This window comes from Lupinus angustifolius, chromosome LG12, assembly GCF_001865875.1.
Source record: "Lupinus angustifolius cultivar Tanjil chromosome LG12, LupAngTanjil_v1.0, whole genome shotgun sequence".
In the NCBI taxonomy this organism is placed as follows: Eukaryota; Viridiplantae; Streptophyta; class Magnoliopsida; order Fabales; family Fabaceae; genus Lupinus; species Lupinus angustifolius.
The window spans coordinates 15,610,823-15,630,052 of record NC_032020.1 but is presented as its reverse complement, the minus strand read 5'-3'; the positions used below and the strand labels follow the sequence as shown (position 1 = coordinate 15,630,052).

The following is a 19,230-nucleotide window of genomic DNA, read 5'->3' as shown; positions in this document are numbered from 1 at the left end:
CCAAACATGTATCCAACAGAAGGAGACATACTTTCATGTCAATTTGTGAAATGAGAGTTGTCTCCAATCTTGGTAAATACTTGGGTATCCCGCTCATACAAGGGAGGGTCTACAAATCAGTTTTCAATCCCTTGATGGAGAAAATTCAGAGACGCATGAGTACGTGGAAGGCGAACCTCCTTAATAAAGCAGGTAGGCTTTGTCTTGTTAAATCTGCTATTAACTCTCTACCAATTTATATCATGCAAAGTATGTGGCTCCCTCAGAGTATTTGTAATGACATTGATAGAATGTCAAGGAATTTCCTTTGGGGTGGTGATGCAAATAAGCGTAGTCTAAACCTGGTTAAATGGGAGACCCTGACTAAGAATAAAAAAGATGGTGGCCTTGGGATTCGGGACTCTCGCTCGGCTAATATATCTCTTCTTGGAAAACATAGCTGGAATTTGATCCAAGGGAGTAACAAACTCTGGTGCAAGGTTTTAAAAGAGAGGTATCTTGGGGATTGTTGTATGATTTTTGCAACTAGTAGGCCATCTGCTTCGCCTGTTTGGAAGAGTATTGTGAAGGCTACCGAGGAGCTGAGGGTGGCTTTACCTTGCAGTTAGGTGATGGAAATCGATCTGTTTGGTATGATAATTGGTCTGGGTTGGGAAAGCTTTGCAATTTGGTGGATTATGTTAACATCACAGACACTCAGCTTCAGTTAAAGGACTTGTGGAAAGACTGTTCTTGGGATTTTAGCATAATTTATACTCTAATTCCTATACATGTGAAGGAAGCTATTCTAACAATTCCAGTTCCGTCTTCCTCAAATATTATTGACTCATGGATCTGGGAGGGAAGTGCAACTGGGTTCTACTCAGCTAATTCAGGTTATTGGTGGATTAAGAATAATGACAACGAGGTCACGAGTGTTCAGATTCAGTGGAGTTGGTTGTGGAGACTGAATGTTCCAGAAAAAGTCAAATTTCTTTGTTGGCTCTCTGCTCATGATTCCTTGCCTATTAACTCTCTCCGTTTCAGGAGACATATTACCATCTCCCCTATGTGCCCTCGATGTATTAATGATAGTGAGGATCTTCTCCATACCTTTAGAGATTGCTTTCATTCTGCACTCCTATGGCGTCGTCCGAGTTTTAATGATCAAGGATTTTGGACTACTGAGTCTTTGATGTTGTGGCTGGTGAAAAATATAAGATCTCACAATGGGAGACTTTTTTTGACAGGCTTCTGGTGGGCTTGGCGGTGGAGAAATAATTCATTTTTTGGTACTACTCCATGGGATTCAAACTATGTCACTAGGAATGTTCACCTCGATCTTAAGGATTGGTTTTCTACTGATGCCCTTTCCATGGATGTAGCTTTGGCTAGTACTCGCTGGTGTCGCCCGGAGTTTGGTTGGGTAAAACTCAATGTTGATGGAAGTTGCACTATTCGTGATCAAATTATTGGTGGAGGAGGAGTTATCCGGAACCATGATGGAATTTGGCTTTCAGGTTTCTCTGGTAAGTTTGGAAATGGGTCTCCCATCCTAGCTGAGCTGCTTGCTATGGATCATGGGCTACGATTGGCTTGGGATTGGGGCCATCGAGCTGTAATCTTGGAGAGTGACTGTCTTGAGGCTATTCACATTATCACTAATAAGCTGCAGGTTCAACTTCAGCATCTGGAACCAGTTATTCATAGCATCGCTGATCTAGTAAATAGAGATTGCCAGGTTCGTATACAACATATTTTTCGGGAAGGAAACATGATGGCTGACTTCCTGGCCAAGCTTAATTTGAGTCTTCATGTCTCTTGGATGTTCTGGAATACACCACTTGTAGGAGTTTCATCTATCCTACATATGGATTTGTACCCTATATTCTAATTTTCTTGTTTTTTTTTTATATTTCCGTTGTACCAACAAAAAAAATAGAAATTATGTTTTTTAATCCAAATGAAGGTGACCTATTCCGATATCTCTTCGATGTACAAACATTAATGTTTTTTCCTCATCATTTTGATTCAACTCTGATTGAGGAAAAGAAAAAAACATGTTAAACATTGAAATAAGATCCACCGAACATTTCAACAACGAATCACAAGCATTTACTTTTAATCCTTAAACATTGAAATAAGGTGCAATGACTAAGATTTTATTGGTAGGATGGGTTAAAGGAAATGAAGGAATAGCAAATCTCATATTTTATTGTTGAACTAACTCATTGTGGCAATCTGTTGACATAAGTGAACATGAAAACAGACATGAGAATAAGTACAAACAACACATGTCATGGTATTAGCATTGTTATTTATACAAGAAATATTTATAAAAAAAACTAAACAAAATAGTACATATGTCATACTTTTACTGGTTGAAGTAGATAGATTATCTTCTAATATGATGATATATTTTATTGTCTTTACACAATTGATGATATCATGACTGAATTTTTTGTTAGAAAATCAATTCTTCAATTTTGGAAAAGATAAATTTAATTTCGATATCTTCTCAAAGATTTGGAGTTGTCGCTATATTTTTTGTGGTTAAAATAATTTTTTTTTGCCTTAAGTCCAAATAAAATAAAATGGTCTTTGAATATAAGTTTTGACAGTCTCACTAAATAACACTTTGCCCGCTCATACCATAATAAAATGACACCCTCGCTAAACCATGAACTCTTATACTCTTAAGAAAAATATTTAAAGAAAGAAAATGTTTTATTTTAGTCTCACTAGAGTTTATGCTCTTGTATATCCCTGGCTGCTACATAGTTTTAGATTTGAAAATTGATTGATTTGATTTCATTTGGATAAAGAAATTGTTTTTATATATATATATATATATATATATATATATTTGTACAAATAAAACTAATAGTGAATCAATTGATTATAAAATATTTAATTAATCTAGGATGAATGGATCATTGACAAATAGATGATATTGGTCATAGATCGACTTTGCATTTGAGGCAGAAATGAATAAATAATGTGGTCACGATTAGACTATTCAAATCTCATAGATTAACTAAAATAATAGAATATTTCTCATTATTGTTTTTAAAAAATTGAATCAATAGCAAAAATATGGCATTGGTCGTAAACCGACTTTTCATTTGAGACAAAAAGGAAGAGTCAATGTCAGTCGACAAGATTATTCAAATCCCATAAATAGATTAAAAATGATCAAAATAGTTTTTTTTTATTGGCGATCAAAATAGTTCTTATTACTTTTTAATAAACATAATCAATAGCAAAAAGACGACAATGATCGTAGACCAACTTTCAGTCAAAGACACAATTATTCAATTTTTTCATTTACTTAATAATTATTTAATTTAATATAATTTTATATAAAAAACATAATTATTTATTATTATTATTTTAGAAAGAAATATTAATCATCATTTATAGAAATATTTTATTTCAAAATTTTGAATTATATATATATAGTCAACTCATGAATCTAATAAATCAAATTGTATCTAGCTTAATTTCGACTTGTTTATTTAACAAACTCATTTTTGACTAATTTGTTTCATGAATCAAGTTTGTCGAACTTAATAACAAATCCAATTTTAAATGAATACTAAGTTGACACTTCATTATTAACCCTAGTTTTATAGTCTTTACTTTCTTTTTTATTTTAGATTTTTCTCCTTTTTTAAGGGTACTACCTACCCACTTTTATATCAAAAAAGTTAATCATTAAATTAATTCCAAAAAATAATTAAAAAATGTTAATTAAATAAAATAAAACTGCCAATATATTCCAAAACTGAAACCGACTAATTAATTTGTTGAATTTAAAATTCGATATTTTAATTAAATACATAATAAAACGGTTGATAGTTAAATATAAAGATAAAAATTAGTTTTGAGATATCTAAAATATATTTTTCGATACAATTATTTTTTGAAAAATGAATCTCATTGAGATAAAAATATTTCATTTTCCTTTAAAAGCTATCTGCCTACTCTTTTGATTAAAAAATATTTTGCAACTCTATAAAATCTCAAAAATTATTATAATACTAATAGATAAAAATAATTATTCGACTCTATAAAATAATTAAAATATCATTTTTATTATTTTTTGGTATTTTAAGATTGTAATTTTATATCTATTTTAATTTTAAAACTAAAATTGGGTGGGACATAATACATAATTCAGCATGGAATCATTTAATAAGGAAGTTTGTTCTAACCTTGACTACTTCTTTGGTTTCTTGTATATATACAACTGCAACTTTTCTTCAATGTTGTCACCATAATCAAAAGAACTGATATGCCTAATAGTGAGCAATGGAAGTGGCTTTGGCGCATGCAAATCCCACAAAGGTGCAAGATCTTCCTATGGCTGGCATTGAATAGCAAGCTCCCTACAAATAATTCTCCAAACATTGCAAATCCTGCATTATCTTCTTCTTGCCCATGTTGCCATTCACATGAGACACTGCTTCATATATTACGTGGTTGCCCTCGAGCCAAAAGCGTGTGGATTCATCTTGTTGCTCCTAATCAGCAAAAAAGCTTTTTTTCTTGCTCCTTAAGGGACTGGATTGTCACTTATCTTCAACAACCTTGGTCGACCATAAATTCTAACAACATTGATAAGGATGGTATTTTATTTGCTGCTATGGTTTGGTTATTATGGAAGGATAGAAAAACATGGGTACCTGATGGAATCAATTTTGGGTCTGAAAGATTGCTTCATCATATGGCTGATATAGCTGATGATTATGGGAGAGTTCTTGTAGAGGAAAATTCAACAAGTAACCCTTCTGTACGTTATGTTTCATGGTGTTTCTATTGGAACCAACCTCCTTCTCAGAAACAATTGAGATTGGTGGCAGATAGTACTTCCCATCCTAGGTTGTAATTTTTCATGGTTTTGCCATTGTAGGCTACAATAGTACTAGTCATTGAAAATGGAATTGGTTAGTTGTTTTGCTTGTGTAATCATGTGAATTCTGAGGTGTATCATTGCAAGTGGTTAATAAAAACTCATTATGTACTATCATGCTAATAAGCTAATTAGAAAATCTATTCTCTCTTTCTGATGCTATTCATCCATTGAGAAAGTAACCATCCTTCTTACTATGTTGTGTATTGGTGTCAATTATTTATGTCTATAGGAAAAGTAACCCTCCTTCTATATTGTTCTTTTAATTGATAGTCATCTTGTTACTGTCTATAAAATGAAGACAGACAAAAGCATTTCAATTCCACTATTTGTTTATTTTGTTACTCTAAAATTTGCTTGAAGTTACAATATGTTTTTATTTATTTTTAAAGACATGCTCAGAATTCATAAACTTAAATATCTGATAACCTGCATAACTTGGTTCAAGGCAGTGTTTGGAAGTGGCTCTCAGATTAAGAGAATATTTGGTGGAGCAGAAAATATTTGGATTGTGAATCATAATTGTTCCCTTGGTTTATGGTGGGTGTAATGGTTGAGGTGTCCAACCACGAATTCTATTGCTATTAAATCTTACTCTAGCTGTTGCATTGGATAAAATTGGTGGGAATTTAAAGCTTGAAGGGCATGAGTTCTACTTATTTATTGTACTAATGGTTGATTGTGCTGACTGAAAATGGTTTGAAAACACAGCTGGCTTCGAGGGTATTGTCCTATTTTCTTTTGATGGTGGCAAACTAGTAATGGCAAGAAGATTATGTACTTCAAAAAAAGATGTCCAATTTCGACTCACTTAAAACTTCCTAGTGGCATGATTAATTTGCATCGGAGTAGTAAACTTGGTCTTTGTTTGATAGAGTCTCTTATATTTTTTTGGGTAGAGATGTTAGATATTATTTGCCTTGTTTAACTCATGTCTTAATTTGCAGGCATTTTTGTTTAACATTGAGATCGGACTTGGGAAATTTACAATTAAAGCAAAATCTGTGAAGAAACGTAGCACGAGAGATTTACTTAGTTGCAATAAAAAAAAATGTTGGTCAAAACATTGCCCTTTTTCATTTTTAATAAATTTCTTCTGTACCTATGCAAAATCAGAAAACAAGGGGCCAAAAAACAGCAAGTCTGACATTGTCTCTTGCTAATTGTCAACAATATGTTGTATAGACTATAGAGTATTGAACAAGTGCAAAACACACTAGCGGATTTGGTGTAGCAAAAATGGGGCATGAAGTACACAATCTCTGATCACAATCTAGATTTTTTGGAGGACAATGAGGAAGGTGATAGTGGTGAAAGTCCTGATGATGATGAATCTCTTGGTTGAGAAACTGATGGGAGTGTAGTTGATAGAGGTGGACCGCAATTATCAGACAGCTTTCTTTTCTGTGATGTTTTCTCATCTTCCTTCACTTCACCTCTCATAATGAAATCTGTTAAGCGTCTTACATCTGCCAACTTGACAGGCTTCAACAGAAACTCCTCTGCTCCTTCCTCCAAGCACCTGATAATTAGTCGGATAAAATATTACGAAATGTGTCTACGAATACTGGCCATGAAATAGGACAGAAATCACATACAGTATATTCACCATAGTTAGGTATAGAATAGAACACAACGCAATGTTTCTTTATGATTTAGGTGATTCTCAATGGGTTTGTATTGATGGCACTCCCAACATAACACAAATGCATGCTTTGTAGTTGCTAATAAAATATAAAAACCATGTGACAAATGAGAATCTGGATTTAATCAAGCTTCAATGATATGGTCTTAATTGCAAGCCAGAAGTAACATGCTCCCCTATGCTTGAAGTCCACGCCTCTAAAATTATGGGAATATGTATCAATTATGTATATTATTTAAATGATTTCATATAATTACTATCATAAAAAAGTAACACCAGATGTCATAACCTCTTACTTTAGGTAAAGGATTTTGGCCATGTTTTGTTGAGGGACGGAAAAGGAATAGTTATTTTGGAAATTTTGCTTCAAAGTTTAATGCTATTATATTGTTTGCTCAACACTCAAGAGGTGTTGCCAGCCTACGCCTAAGTGGCTATCTACAATCACTGAAGATCCTTCACGATCTTGTCTTCCTAATCTTGATTATCATTCATTAGGGTAGCTTCATGCATTAGTGTTAATCATGGCCCATGACAACCTGAATGTCTATTTAAATATCTTGCAATTGGAAAGTTCAGCGCTCTTACTTCCTCCATATCATTAATTCAATCTTTGGGATCTATACAAGTGGTTATTTTTAGATCAAAACAAAACTGAAGTGTTGCATTACACTATTACAGACGTGCTGTTAAATACTACTAAGTTAAATTTCCATTGATAAGTTATAACACATATTTTGTTTTCATTGGAGAGCAACACCACAAGCATGTAAAGAAAAACATGTAAGTTTTGTCCTTTAGGTAAAAAGAATGATTGAAATTAAGCTTATATGGGAATATGGGATCATCATTATGTCAGAATACCCATGTTTTCAGGTGTATTAATACTATCATATCAAAGCAAAGGCATAACCAACAATTCTTTAAAGATGTAAATATTTAACTAGAAAATTAATCATGTCCTTGAGCAAAAACATTATTCTTCTTAACACTAGCTTACCTATCAATTCGAGTCAAGATATTCTCTGAAGACATGATCACCACCGGAATCTCTCTAAAAACAGACGACTCCTGCTGAAATTGACACAAGGGGTGAAGGATAAGAACCTATTTCCTCAACAACAACAAAATCACAGACAAAACAGAAAACTACTGTTCTCAACTAGTCAATTAAGGAGGCACAACAACACATACAGCTATCTATGTTGATACAAGCATCTCTGTCTCCTAATAAAAAATCATCAAAATAAGGAATAATAAAATACCCACCTTGATCTTTTTGAGTAGTTCATATCCTGTCATCCCAGGCATGGAATAATCGGTGATTATCATATTAACCTTCACACTCTGTCAATTCAATCAAATAACAACATAAGTACGAACTCCACAAAATGTAACACATGAAAATAAAACGAAAAAATAAATAAATATTTGCTTACATCAAAGCCAAATGAGCTTTTGTCTCCATCCAACCCCAAGTATTGAAGAGCTCTAGTTCCACTTTCTACAACAGTTACTGCAAAACAGAATAATCCAGATTAAGAAATCATAATTGATAATTGATAATTCATAATCCATAATCCAATCCAAATGAATAGCCATAACAATCCAGGTTTATTAGTCGTTACCTTTGCAAGATGAAACCTTGAGCAAGCGTTCAATGACCTTGCGATCGACGAAGCTATCATCGACAGCAAGAACGTGGAGCTCTGCTGCACCGGAAGGTGATTCCTCTAGCAATTCCGGGAGAGTATGCCTGAAAACATCGCCGGCGGTAGTCATCACCAATGAAAGTGTATTGAATTGAATTTACGATAGGCGAGTGTCTGAGAGAGAGAGAGAGAAAATGTGAATGGGTAGAATAGAGAATGAAGAAATGAAAAGATGAAGGTTTTATTGTAAGAAATGAATAATAAAGGTAAAAAGATTCGAAGGAAGATCCAAATCCAGAGGAAGATTAGCGTATCCCACCTACATTTGTCGCTTCTTATATCAATTTCATATCTTTATTTTATGCATTTATTTTTCATCTACGAGGATTTTATTATCATAGTTATTATTGTACCAATACTAAGAGGCATTGATTTAATAGTGCACTAGTCTTAGTAAGAAACACTAATGCAATTCAAAACTGATTAATTTATTATTCATGAAATATTCTAATGATTTAATATCTATGCATTACTAATGTACAAATTTATATATAATTAATACATTTTTTATTACTCAATTGTATTATTTGATTGAAGAATCAATTATGATAAAATATGAATGATGTATGATAAAATAAAAATATATGAAATTCATATACTATCAGTGCATATATTTATTTATGTATTCTGTTTATATATTAAAAAGAGTCATGATATATTCTCATACTACATCATTATACACACAGGAAATTGATATATATTTAACATATAAAGTTGGTATATTATTAAAAGAATATATCATTTTCTTATTAAAAAAAACATAATAATTAGTAAGGTTGGTGAGATCGGGTCATATAAGGATGGCCTAACGTATCTTGATTGGGGCCAGTTTCCATTGGATCTCCGGTTTTGACTTCCCATGATGGAAATCCCATCACTTTTTTCGGCAGACCATAATGGCATCTGTTTTCAATTTTAAGTTCAACAAAAAAGATATTAAGTCAAAGGAATTCAATACTACTGCTTTGATATTAGTTCATTTTTATATGCCTTAAATAATATTTATAATTCTCTCCTTAATACAATCCTGATAATTATTCTAAATTATAAATATTATTGTTATTAGCTACAATAAAATGTCTAAAATTAGTTAGATTTGTATGTGTTGATGGTATCGCATATTAAAATGGAGTTAGAGGATCATATCCGCACCCTGTTCACAAAATCTCTCTTTTTGCGTGAATGGTGTGATCTCAAATTGTCAACTAAGATACCATGAACTAATGATATAACATGATTTATCCATCTTTCATCTTTCTGTCATGTTCATAGGATTTGCTGGATACGACTTTCCACTTTCTGCCATTTGTTTTCTTTGTTTATGTTCCACCTCATCTGCCTTTTCATGCTCCAATCTCAATGCAAATTATTAGTTATTATTACAAAATCCTTAAACCACACCTAATATTCTCATTTATTATACCTATTTCTAACGACATTCAATGTTTATTACTTGTGTATGACATCAATTTTTTATTTAAAAAATATAAGTGGCACCTACTTACTTGTCTAAAAAAGGTGTCACCCAATCAAAAATGTCATAAACTTTTTTTAACATTAAATAATTAATCAAGTTAGATAATATTAAGTTCCTAAATAATTTAAATTGATAATGTTTTTGGGAGAGATGACGTATTTCTATTGCAAATGTCATTGGAAATATCATTCCATTTTGTTCAAATGTGCCTTACACCCATCGTTTTGTAGGATGCAAATGCAAAAAAGAGAGGCTGAAATCAGTTGATTTTATGATGTAGCATGATATTTGGTAGTCAAGGATTAATATAAATTAGAAATGTATAGCCACTATCCATTATCTATTTTTATTATCTTTTAACTCAAAATTGAGTTATTCGTGGTGATGCAATCATGATTATAGGTCCAGACCACCCAATTTTGCCTTTAGAATAGATTAAATATGCCTACTACTAAATCTACATCTTCATCGTACTTTAGTAGCTTTGCAACATTGGTATAATAAAATGACTTTATGGATGTAGCAAAATAATAATAAAAAAGATGTTCAAATCTGCAAGGACAAATAAATGGATAAAAAAGATGTTCAAATCTGCAAAGGATCGACAAAATTGATGACCATGGATCATGAAAGCGAAAGGTCCAACATATTCCCATCTGAGATTTTATATACAACAAATCCCACAGGTAAGATTTATGGACCATAGCATAAACTATTTTTATATGATTCAGCAATATAGATGCACTAACATCCAACTCATAGTTAGGCTACAAATTGTGTTAGAACCAAGCAAATACATCCAACTTAAATTATAATTTTTAATTGATTTAATTTATTGGGTTGGGTATTATTTTGGGGAACCAGTCATAATTGGCTTCGTAGAAACCAAACCAACTCATAGAATCAATTGAAATAGGACTATGATGTTTTACAAATAATTGATTTTTTTATGTTGTTCTAGGGACAAAATGATATTTTAGAATGATAATAACTTACTGTTTTCATTTTGAAAGATGAACATTAACTTGGGTTAAATCTTTTTTAAAAACATGATCAATCTCAGCAAAAAATAATTTTGGAAAAGGTGATCTTAATCAAAGATTGTTATTTGATGTATTCGCAATCTTGAAAATTAAATGGATCGTTGTCAACAACCACTAAAAATGAACACACAACTCAAAACATAAAAAACAAATATCTCCAAATATTTACAGCTTGAAAAATAAATAATTTTATTAAAAAAAGAGTAAATTAGAGTTTTAGTGAAATTATACAAACCACCCATCACTTTTCTAAATTTACATAAACCTCTCATCCCATAGTTTTATATTTTCATTACACTGATCACCTTTGTATAAGAAATAAGTGTAATTTTTCAAACAAAAAATGTGATAAATGCAATTAAGTTAAATGATATATTGTGTAGACAAGTCTAAATAATATACAAATCAATATATCTTTATTATTTTTGGTTCGTTAACTACATTATAAGAGTGATTTAAACAATATTTCTTTATAATTGTTGATACAAATAATAAAGATACATTAATTTGTATATTATTTAGACTTGTCTACACAATATATCATTTAACTTAATTGCATTTATCACATTTTTTGTTTGAAAAATTACACTTATTTCTTATACAAAGGTGATCAGTGTAATGAAAATATAAAACTATGGGATGTTTGTGTAAGTTTAGAAAAGTGAGGGGTGATTTGTGTAATTTCACTATAACCTATAACTCAAGAGTGTGAGTGTAATTTACTCTTAAAAAAAAACAAAGTACAGTGTAGTTTAGGTTTGCAATTTTACACTTCAAAAACTAATAATAAAACTTTCATTAGTTTCAATTTCATTAAGGTTTTCCTCTTCACTGAGATGGTGGAAGATTGAAGAATAAGAAATGGAAGAAGAAAAAGCAGCTGCATATTACGAAGAACTTACCCGAAAGGGTGAAGGTGCTGCGAGGTTCAAGCAAGGTCTCGGTTTTTCCAACTCCTCTTCAAACGACGTCGTTCCCAAACCTGGCTCTGCACTCGCTTCTTCCTCCTCTTCCTTCCTCTCCCAATTCGTTAAAGCATCGAACCTTTCCAATCCGTCAGAATCAGATAAACAAGCACAGATTCAATCCATTCAAAGCAAGCTCAAGAAGAAACCCTCTTCCGAATCTAGGGTTTCAGAGAGAACAAGGGAATGCGATAGAAATAGAAGAAGAAGTAGGAGCAGAGAGAGGTTTAGGGAAAGGAGTAATGAATCAAGAAAGCGAAGCAGGAGTAGAGATGGGGAGAGATATAGACATAGAGATAGGAGAAGAAGAAGAAGCAGGTCTAGAAGTGAAAGCGATTCGGATAGAGAAAGGAGAAGAAGGGAGAGAGATAGAGGAAGACGGAGAAGTAGAAGTTTTTCTCCGCGGAGGTTGGAAAAGAATAGGAGTGATAGAGGGAAAGTGAGTGAAGGTGGGAAGAGGAAGAATGCTGTGGTGGATTATGCTAAATTAATTGATGGTTATGAAAAAATGGTGTGTTCCTGTCTTTTGATTATCTGTGATACTTTTATTTATATTTGGATGATTAGATTATGCCATGATAAGCTAATTGTTTTGATAATGTTAGTAATGATTGATAAGCCTACTTGTATTGCTGTATAATTAGGCAGAGGATGTCGTAGAATGGTAGACGTGTTAGAATGGGACGGAACGTAAGGAAGGAAAAATGAATTGCGTTCTATGTTGATGTGTTTTATAGGTAGAAGTTAGAAATTGAAACATTTTGATTCCACTATAAGGGTTGGAAACTTGAAATCAAAAGGACGGTACAAGTTCTGATGTTCTATGCGACAAATGCTACTTTAGTTCTTGAAACCCTGTTATGTTAAGGTGAAACCCTATTTCAGGACCTTATGTCTCTTTGTTATTCTCTGCAGTCATCTTCTGAAAGAGTCAAAGCCAAGATGAAGCTTCAGCTTTCTGAAACTGGTGGGTCAATCCTTAAGGCAATATTTGTTCATTAATATCTTTGTGCCAAACATTCTGTTATGATAACTTCACTTGCTCTATGGAACAATGAACTCATTAGCACTGGTATTAATTAAATATTATAAATCTTTTATGCAATGAACGAGTTTAAGAAGGATTTGTGAATCTACATAACAACCTTGATTTTTCGTAGTTTGATAATTTGGTATCAGAAAGCGATTTATAGCATGTTTTGTTTCCATTTTTACCAGCAAATCTAGCCACCACTCTGTAGTTTTTTCCTCTCCGCAAGAATTTTTGTCAATCTCTCCTTTGAGCAAACGGTTGCTTTGGGGAGTTGAAGAGGTAAAACAAACAGTCTTTTAGGACTTAGGTTGCTACTGTGTAGTGAGATATATTTGGCTAAGGATTATGAAATATGTCTTCAATATTAAGTCTGGGTTGAACTATTTACGTCCTAATTATGCTTTCCAAATGAGACAGTTTATCCATATCATATTGATTTTCTTTTCTGGGGACTGGTAATGCAGCTGCACAGGACTCAGAGAAAGGTGTGGGTTGGGAGCGATTTGAATTCAACAAGGATGCCCCACTTGACGATGAGGAAGTTGAAGGTCAGTCTTGTTTAACAATATTGTTTTTCTTAATTAAATAAGTCAATAAGAATTGTTTCCCTTGTTTGCTCATGAATTCATCACTTCAATCCTTTTGCTTATTTGCTCCCTTTTTGAAGCTGAAAGTACATTTTGTTTTTTTAGCTGCTTGTTCCCCATTCTTTGAAAGAAAAATTACTCTTACATCTTATACATTTGTGATTAATATGTAGATATTCTTCTGCCTCCCTTTGTTTTTTTGGTAATGAAATGAACATGCATTTCATATTAGATTGACTGTGTGTCTGTATATATATACGGGTTTTGCCAATTTACACCAACCTGTTTTTAGTTGGAGCGCAATCATGCATTAGTAACACACAAGTTTTTTGAAGGATAAAGAAATTAAGGATTCAATCTTTGCTAAAGTACTCCAACTGAAAATGGGTTTGGAGTAATATATTTAAGGTGAACTAGTGTAAGTATTTCTTGCATATTTATTGCGTGGAAATTTAAGTAATGCCTTGTTAATTTATCACAAACTTTGTTTGCTGTAATTATATACTTGTTACTAATTATACCTGTCAATTCAATGTTTGCATGCTGAATAAATACTTTATACTTTTACATCATTGAATGGTGATCCTTCCAGCTATATTTGCTTGTAATTGAGAAAGAGTAATGGTGGATTTGGCTTTAACATAATAGAACTGATTGTACATGCCACCTCTATCCGTAGTTGCTGAAGATGATGCATCCTTAGTCAAGCACATTGGCCAGAGTTTCCGTTTTTCTGCAGTAAAGGTGTTCTCCTCATCTTTTATGCACGGATAATGAATTTAGTCTTGTGTTGATATATGTAAGGAAGCCTGAATATAATTTGGTTTCATATTGTTATGAAGGCAAAAAGAGAGGAACAAATCCAAGCTGCTCATGACGAAGCTATATTTGGTGCTTCAACACTTCCACCTTCTATTGGTATAGATAGTGAGCCTGAAATAGAGAATGAGAAGGAAGTTGATAAAAAAGACCTTGTTACAAGCCTCTTAAGTGAAACAGTAAGTGAACTATAAGCCACAGTACACGTGGGTAAGCTTGAATGATTTAAAACTCTTATATTTGGTTTCAGGTGCTGGCCAAGCGAAAAGGGTCTTGGCGTGATCGGGTTCGTGAGGTGTAGAATTTTCACTTTAAAGTGAATGCTGCCGATGGAAAAGCTTGACAGTGTGGAGTCTAGAGCACAATCTTTCAATTTTGAAGCTGGAATTATTGTCCATTCTGGTTTATAGATGGTGTGGACCAGATCCAAGTCTTGAATGATGACAATGAGTTTAGTGTTATTAAGTGAACAACAACCATAAGTGAGTTTGACATCACCCTCGACCCAAAACCATAATCCATAAAGTTTATGAGTCTTTCCTCTTATATCTTGTTCAACTTACCCCATGTGGAACTTCTTTATTTGTCCCAATACAAACGAAACTTCATTCTAGGGCGAGACATGCACTAACCGCTAACTCTATTATGTTTATTTGTATAAATACACGCTCTATTATGTCATGAACAGTCTCATCATTCAAGCTACTAAATTGCATGTAAGCTGAATATTCATTTGTTTGTTGTGTCAATGATTGCTGCAGTTAATGCCGACAACTTGCTGCAGCCATTTTTGCATGCGTGCTTTCTTTCTTTTTTCTTTTTCAGGTTGGGTGAATACAAGTGACTAGTGGTAATTTAGATAAGTGTATTGAAGTATTTTTAATATCCCATGCACCGCACTTGCACGTGCATTATCATGTGGGATGGGACTATAACAGTATAACTATTGTATATAAAATTAAAATTGATGTGAAGGGTATTAGAAAAATACTAAAAATATTAGTTTTCAAATAGCAGAACTTGAATAAGTTCCTACGTTCCGACACGTAACTTGCCGTGATCGAAGTAAATTTCAAGTAAATATCAGACTCTAGTACTTCAGATTTGTATTGCTTGGGAAGCAGAGCACCATAAGTCCATAACAATTGGACTTGAATTTTTTGTGATGCTTATGTATTTTTTTAATAGGATAACCCACTTTAAAAAAAGTTGGACTTCAAAATTGAATACCATAACAACCAGACTTCAATTTACCATAATGATTTTTTGTTTCTCTTCTTTCTTTCACAGTGATTTCACATCTTAAATTTCTTTTGTAATACAAGACATGTGTATAGTGTAAGTGTTTTTAATACTAATAGCTTGTTATCCACTATTCATCTTATGTTAATCATCCATTATTGAGTAAAATGGAATGATAAATGATATATTGCATAAAAAAACTTCACATTACATAAAAAATTAACTTTTGTATATAAGTACAAAAATGAATAAATATGAGAATCAAGTTGAAGAAGAAAGAGTTACAATTATTGAGGATGGACAGTGATGAAGGAGAATAAGGAAAGGAGGAAGCTGCAACAAGTGTCAAGTTGATATGGCGTATTGATTTGAAAACAAAACCTTCAAATTCGGCATTATTTGCCATCAAATATTCCTGTTTTCATTTCCATAGCATCTGAGATTCAATATATCTCGCACGCTAAATCCTCACCAATATTTCAAAATTCTAGTCCCGCGCCATTTATCTTAAAAAATCGTCAACAAATACAAATTCAAAACTTCAAAATCAGATCCAATTTCATCTTCATCATCTATGTCTTCTTCAACCACAAAGCCTCATACTTATAATCGCAAACAAAAATCCTTAGGCCTCTTATGCACTAAGTATACTATTCAATTCCACTCTTCTCTCTATTTAATTTAATTTAATTTAATCTAACCTAATTAATTAATTTACTTTTGTTGCAGTTTCATGAACTTGTATAATCGAGATGAGATCCACTTGATTGGTCTCGATGATGCCGCAGCTAGGTTAGATGTAGAAAGGAGGCGGATCTATGACATCGTCAACGTTTTAGAGAGTATCGGTGTTCTTTCAAGAAAGGCAAAGAATCAATACACTTGGAAAGGCTATGCTGCTATTCCTGGTGCTTTACATGAACTCAAGGTCATTTTCATTTGAATTTGAATTTCATCTCTTATTATTTGATTGTTATTAAATTGAAGTATTTGACTGTTACGGAGTTATAGGACCTCGAGTTTATTTTAATTTCAAATTAGGATTTTACTATTTGATTTTTTTGATACAAAGGTTTTTAGCAATTGATTGTTGATAACGAACATGATTCAAAGGTTCTGATTTATGAATGTTTTGTAGGAAGAGGCTTTAAGGGAGAGGTTAGAGGGTTCGCAGGGAGTAAATGACAATGCAAAAGTAAGTAAAAACACAAAATCTCCATTTGCGTTTAATTTATTATTATTATCATCAGGTTTTTGCTGACAGCAACAAAAAATGCAAAGTCTATCTTAGGAATTGATGTATTTTATATTAAGAGTCAATATTTGAAGTCTTTCAAGATTGACTTTACATTTTGGGTTACTTAAACACTTTCTTAAGTGCAAAATCCTATCATCATTATTATTGTTATTACTGCAGAGTAATTGCTTGATTAATTAACTCTGGGTAATTAGGTGTGGGATGATGAGGATGACGATGAAACCCTATCCAATTCGGGTAGCCAGAATGACAAGAGCATTCCTAATTCTGATGCTCCCAAATTGCAGAAGAATGGTAATCACATTAACAGTTGCTTTAGCAGTTCAAGATACTCTATACCTACTTTAATATGCCTTATTCTATATTCCTGTTTAGAATACACGAGAGAGTTACAATGAGCCATTATCAGTTTTGGACTTTCCAAGTTATTTTATTTATTTTTATTTTGATTGGGGTTTATAACTTGTGCTAATAAGGTTTGTTTGTGAATCCATTGTGAGAAGAGCTAGAACTTTAGATTGTGAAACATAAGATGAGTGTAGTTTGGTGGAAACGAGCTATTAACTGTTAAATAATTAAGTTTTGTTTGTGAGCTACTTGTGAGAAGAGAAGTACTAGAACTTTGAACTGCGAAACATAGAACAAATGTTGTTTGTGCAAATGAGGTGTTAACTCTAAAATATCCAAGATATTGTCAGGCTTACACAGTTTCTGTGCTATTTTGCAGATAATAGAAGGGAAAAATCATTAGCACTGCTAACTCAGAATTTTGTCAAGCTCTTTATTTGCTCTAATGTACACCAAATTTCTGTCATTTTAGTTGACATTTCTTTTTTTATTTAGCTATGCAATAGTTGATCTTGCTATTTTAAAACTTTGATCTCTTTGCAGATGGAACTGATCTCCCTTGATGACGCTGCAAAGTTGTTGCTTGGGGATGCCCATAATTCATCCATCATGAGAAGTAAGTGATATTGTAATTTACATGATTTGATTGTTATCTGTTGACCCAAAGCAATAAGCTTGGAACTTTTGCACTTGCAATCTATTTTGCCTTTTCAGCGAAAGTTAGACGCCTATATGACATTGCAAATGTGTTATCTTCCATGAACCTTATTGAAAAGGTGATAGTCAGCTATAAATTTATCTTTTTTATTTATGTATCTTTTTACTCAAAAATTTAGCCTGGGATATTGTGATGCAGTGAGTGTTTCACATATCCTCTTCTTTGGTTTAACTTGTTTAATAAAATTTCTAGCAATATAATTTTAGAGTAAGCTTACCATGATTCTACAAATTGATGCAGACCCATACAGCAGATACAAGAAAACCAGCATTCAGGTGGCTTGGTTTGAAAGAAAACCAGAATTCAAATCTCAACAATTCTAGGAAAAGGGCGTTTGGAACTGATATCACAAACATCGATTTTAAGAGGAATAAGGTGGATGTATTCACTGATGGAGAGTTTAGCCATAACCCTAGGGAACAAAAGGAACTGGAACATGTTAGTGGCATAAATCAGGTAGATAAAAGCAATTTAAAACAATGCACAAAACAGAGTTCAAGTAGCTATCAGTTTGGTCCTTTTGCTCCAGCCAATGTGCACAAAGTTGGAGCTTCTGAGAATAATGATGTCAAGCAGGTTAACGATTGGGAAAGTCTTGCAACTGTCCATCGTCCTAACTATCAAAATGAAGGTAATAAATGCTTTAATCTGCACAAAATCATGATATATAATTTTGTTCTGTAATGCTTATTCATTCCATACTCTATTTTGCTTAAGGTGATTGTTTGGTAATTTTTGTATTATGGTGGGCACTAGGAGATTGATTATAAACTTTATCATTTAACTTGCTCCAATTTTGAGTATGTTGCTAAATAAATCCAACTAATCTGAGGCTTGTCTTACTTTTGATGCAGGTTTGAAAGAACTCTTCTCCCATTACATGGAAGCATGGAAATCGTGGAACTCTGAAGTAGCTGGAAAGAAGCCAGTCCAAAATTTGTAACTCATGTCTGGAAAGTCAAATAGATAGGTTACTTTTCTTTCTGTCATTGTTGGATGCATGTTCTCCATGCACCAGCTTATTAGAGTTCTTGTAAATTCCTTATCACTTACTATAAAACCCTTAACCCTTTATTTCAGGAAAATCTGCGGTCTGTTACCACAAATTCGAGTGATGTTTTAAATAGTGTTTTCCTTTTTGTTTCTTTTATAACAAAAATACCATGGTTGAGTGCATTTCACTTGAGTATCTTGAAAAAAATGAACTAACATTGTTTGGTTCAAAGGGGAGGAGGGAAAAGAAAACAATCTTTATTTGGTTTAATTAAATTCAAATTGTAAAATTTAATATAAACCTTTTATATATATTTAATAGGAGTATGAAATACAATGGCGCGTTTCACTTTCAACAGGAACTTATTATAGCCCTTTAATTTTCTGATTGAATCGTAGTGCTTATAAAAAATACAATGCAAGCCATTGATCAAGACTGAGTTTTTCATCAATGACTAGGATGTGTAAAACAGGAGAGGATCGCGATCCATATAGG

The 19,230-nt window shown here is 32.7% G+C and overlaps 3 protein-coding genes across 5 annotated transcripts; 2 read left to right on the top strand and 1 right to left on the bottom strand.

The window, feature by feature from the left end:
- On the bottom strand, nucleotides 5,898-8,511 carry LOC109362272 (two-component response regulator ARR5-like). Of its 3 annotated transcripts, XM_019607953.1 has the most exons (6): nucleotides 8,168-8,511; nucleotides 7,979-8,055; nucleotides 7,809-7,886; nucleotides 7,540-7,613; nucleotides 6,244-6,416; nucleotides 5,898-6,213 (listed from the first exon to the last, which is right to left on the bottom strand). In XM_019607953.1, the coding sequence occupies exons 1-6, from the start codon at nucleotides 8,319-8,321 to the stop codon at nucleotides 6,161-6,163; spliced, it is 609 nt and encodes a 202-aa protein (XP_019463498.1). In that variant the 5' UTR covers nucleotides 8,322-8,511; the 3' UTR covers nucleotides 5,898-6,160. The 3 variants fall into 3 exon arrangements, with proteins under 3 accessions (XP_019463498.1, XP_019463496.1, XP_019463497.1); XM_019607951.1 differs by having other exon boundaries at nucleotides 5,898-6,416; nucleotides 8,168-8,506; XM_019607952.1 differs by having other exon boundaries at nucleotides 5,898-6,416; nucleotides 7,540-7,610; nucleotides 8,168-8,506.
- LOC109362271 (probable ATP-dependent RNA helicase DDX46) lies at nucleotides 11,528-14,924 on the top strand. The gene is made up of 6 exons (XM_019607950.1): nucleotides 11,528-12,247; nucleotides 12,652-12,703; nucleotides 13,234-13,317; nucleotides 14,036-14,100; nucleotides 14,199-14,354; nucleotides 14,426-14,924. The coding sequence occupies exons 1-6, from the start codon at nucleotides 11,633-11,635 to the stop codon at nucleotides 14,474-14,476; spliced, it is 1,023 nt and encodes a 340-aa protein (XP_019463495.1). The 5' UTR covers nucleotides 11,528-11,632; the 3' UTR covers nucleotides 14,477-14,924.
- On the top strand, nucleotides 15,692-18,867 carry LOC109362270 (E2F transcription factor-like E2FE). Its single transcript, XM_019607949.1, has 9 exons — nucleotides 15,692-16,062; nucleotides 16,147-16,345; nucleotides 16,556-16,612; nucleotides 16,870-16,969; nucleotides 17,403-17,470; nucleotides 17,567-17,639; nucleotides 17,738-17,799; nucleotides 17,982-18,372; nucleotides 18,596-18,867. The coding sequence occupies exons 1-9, from the start codon at nucleotides 15,992-15,994 to the stop codon at nucleotides 18,682-18,684; spliced, it is 1,110 nt and encodes a 369-aa protein (XP_019463494.1). The 5' UTR covers nucleotides 15,692-15,991; the 3' UTR covers nucleotides 18,685-18,867.